A 2367-nucleotide genomic window follows, 5' to 3' on the forward strand; every position below is an offset into this window, starting at 1 on the left:
CTGCTTCCCTCGCGGCTCTCCTTCGTCGTCTTGCTTCGTAGCCCCTCAAACGACAGATCTGAGGTATAACGAGCAATTTTCTTCTTCTAATCCCAGATATGAGGGAGCTTATGGGTTTTTTTAAATGTGATGTTTTCTCTTCTCATCTCCTTCCTATTTCTGTGATTTTTTGTTTATTCCTTCTAAAGATGTGGTGGATCTGTACATTAGCGCATGGAACCTATTTGGTTTTTTACCAGTTGCTTCACTAGGGTTTTGCATTTTCTTTACCTTTTTGTTTGAGTCATTCTTGTTTATTCCATCTAAACAAGAATGGAATAAGTTAGTGGTTGATTCACTGATGTAGTGGTTTTTTTTCATGCCTTTTCTTTCCCTTCTCGATGGATTTGTACATTGTACATTAGTTAGTGGTTGATTCCTCACTGATGTTTTGCTCTGAGACACATTTGTGGAAGTTATGAAAGGCACTAACACCTCTAGAATTATTCTTATGATCTGGATTTCTGTTTTTTTTCAGTTTTTGATTGTTACTGTAGATGGAGCTGAGAACATTGCACTGGCACTTTTACTACCAGCTTTCAGTGTTTAGGGCTTTCAACTAACTATGTTTTATTTTTCAATTCTGGGGGACTGATTTTTTTATTTTAAATTAGGTATTAAGGAATGTAACATGATCTATTTTTTAAGAAAGTGTTACCTTTCTGGTTGGATATTCTACGAGTGTCGTGCAAGTTAATTGCAACTTTTGTGTGATGCCATTGATCCAGGAGGATTAGAATAGCTGGCCATCAGCCTAGCGATAAGGTAGGAATAATAGCTTTCAGGCCAATTCAAGGAAGTATGCTAATGAGAGGTGACATTTTATATATTGTATATCTGATGTAAGTTGTGCATATGTACAACAAAGGAGTCCTTGTTGATATGCTTCAAAAATTTCAGCTAGTATTTCAATAAAATATTGCATTTGTTTCCCGTGGACGTAGGTCAGTTGACTGAACCATGTAAATTTCTGTGCTCTCTTATCTTTACATTTCTTGTTTGATTTATTGCTTGCAACGTGTTTATATCTATTCTTTCATTTGTTTAGCAATTTAATGTTTAAATTAATTCGTTATATTAATTCATGTTGAATGTTATTTTTTGGTGGCATTATTAGCATGACTAATAAAAACAAAAAGGTTGCCACTCCTGCACTTTGGGAGAAGGACACCAAATTAATATTATGTGACATATGCATATGTGAAATTGATAAGGGAAATAGGCCAACAACATTTTTCAATAAGGAAGTTTGGGATAACATCGTTAGCAAATTCAAGGAGATGACAGGTAGGGAATATGATAGACTCCAATTGAAGACTAAATGGGATCAGCTTAAGAAAGATTGGAAACTGTGGAGTGATTTGAAGTGTGGCTCCACTGTATTAGGATGGGATCCGGTGAATAGAACAATTGAGGCGTCAGATGAGTGGTGACAAGAAAGGCTTGCGGTAAGATATTATTGAGTAATTTTTTTTAATTTTAATAAGTTCTATTTTTTATTTCTAATAACCTTTTTTTCTCTTTTACAGATTGTTCCTGCGGCAAAGAAGTTCAGATTGGCTGGGATTGAACCAGAATTGGAGGACAAGTTACAAATGATGTTTGGTGGGGTGGTAGCTACAGGGAAATTTTCAGCTGCCCCTACCGAAACAGTTTTTGAAACAACCCTCGAGAATGTGGCCGTGGAATTGTCAAATGATTCTGCAGAATTCCGCAGTGTTGAGCCACCTGAAATTCAATCCATCAACCGTGCGAAGTGCCCCCGGAACGAAAACAAGAGAAAGAGTGGACCTGCATCTATGAGGGAGCAGCTCTCATACCTAGTGGACTCATCTAATGATGCCCCTCACATAGTTCAAAAAACCTTGGTTCATGAGGTCATTGAACTTCTTGAAGAAGAATCAGAATTTACAGGGGAACGTGATCTTTTCTACTTTGTTGTAGACCTCTTTTGTGATTCCCTCCATCGAGACTTCTTCACAGCACTGAGCAAAGAGTGACGACTGGAATACATACGCTATTATTATAACCATCGTGACTTGTGAAGTTGACCTCCTCATTAGTTGACATTGTGATTGTTTATGATTTGATACTAGACTGATGCACTTCATTCCATCTATGATTACTCCTGAATGTAGGCTTTTTCATTTGTGGTTGTTCGTCATTTTTATGAAACTGATTTACTTCATTCCAATGAATGTTTAAGTTATTTGTTTTCCAATTATAGTTCATATGTGTGGTTGTTTTATTCCATCTATGAGCTTAACTGTATTTCAAAGTATAATGTATAGTTCATATCGTCATGGACCCAGAAGTAGTCCGACGCCG

General features: G+C 36.8%; 1 protein-coding gene across 1 annotated transcript; it reads left to right on the forward strand.

Moving 5' to 3' along the window:
• The first annotated feature begins 1157 nt into the window (after positions 1–1157).
• On the forward strand, positions 1158–2039 carry LOC110031876 (L10-interacting MYB domain-containing protein-like). Its single transcript, XM_020735300.1, has 2 exons — positions 1158–1436; positions 1569–2039. Exons 1-2 carry the CDS (start codon positions 1158–1160, stop codon positions 2037–2039), a joined length of 750 nt encoding a protein of 249 aa, XP_020590959.1.
• Positions 2040–2367: the final 328 nt, after the last annotated feature.

The sequence above is a fragment of the Phalaenopsis equestris genome, unplaced genomic scaffold, assembly GCF_001263595.1.
Source record: "Phalaenopsis equestris unplaced genomic scaffold, ASM126359v1 Scaffold000856, whole genome shotgun sequence".
In the NCBI taxonomy this organism is placed as follows: Eukaryota; Viridiplantae; Streptophyta; class Magnoliopsida; order Asparagales; family Orchidaceae; genus Phalaenopsis; species Phalaenopsis equestris.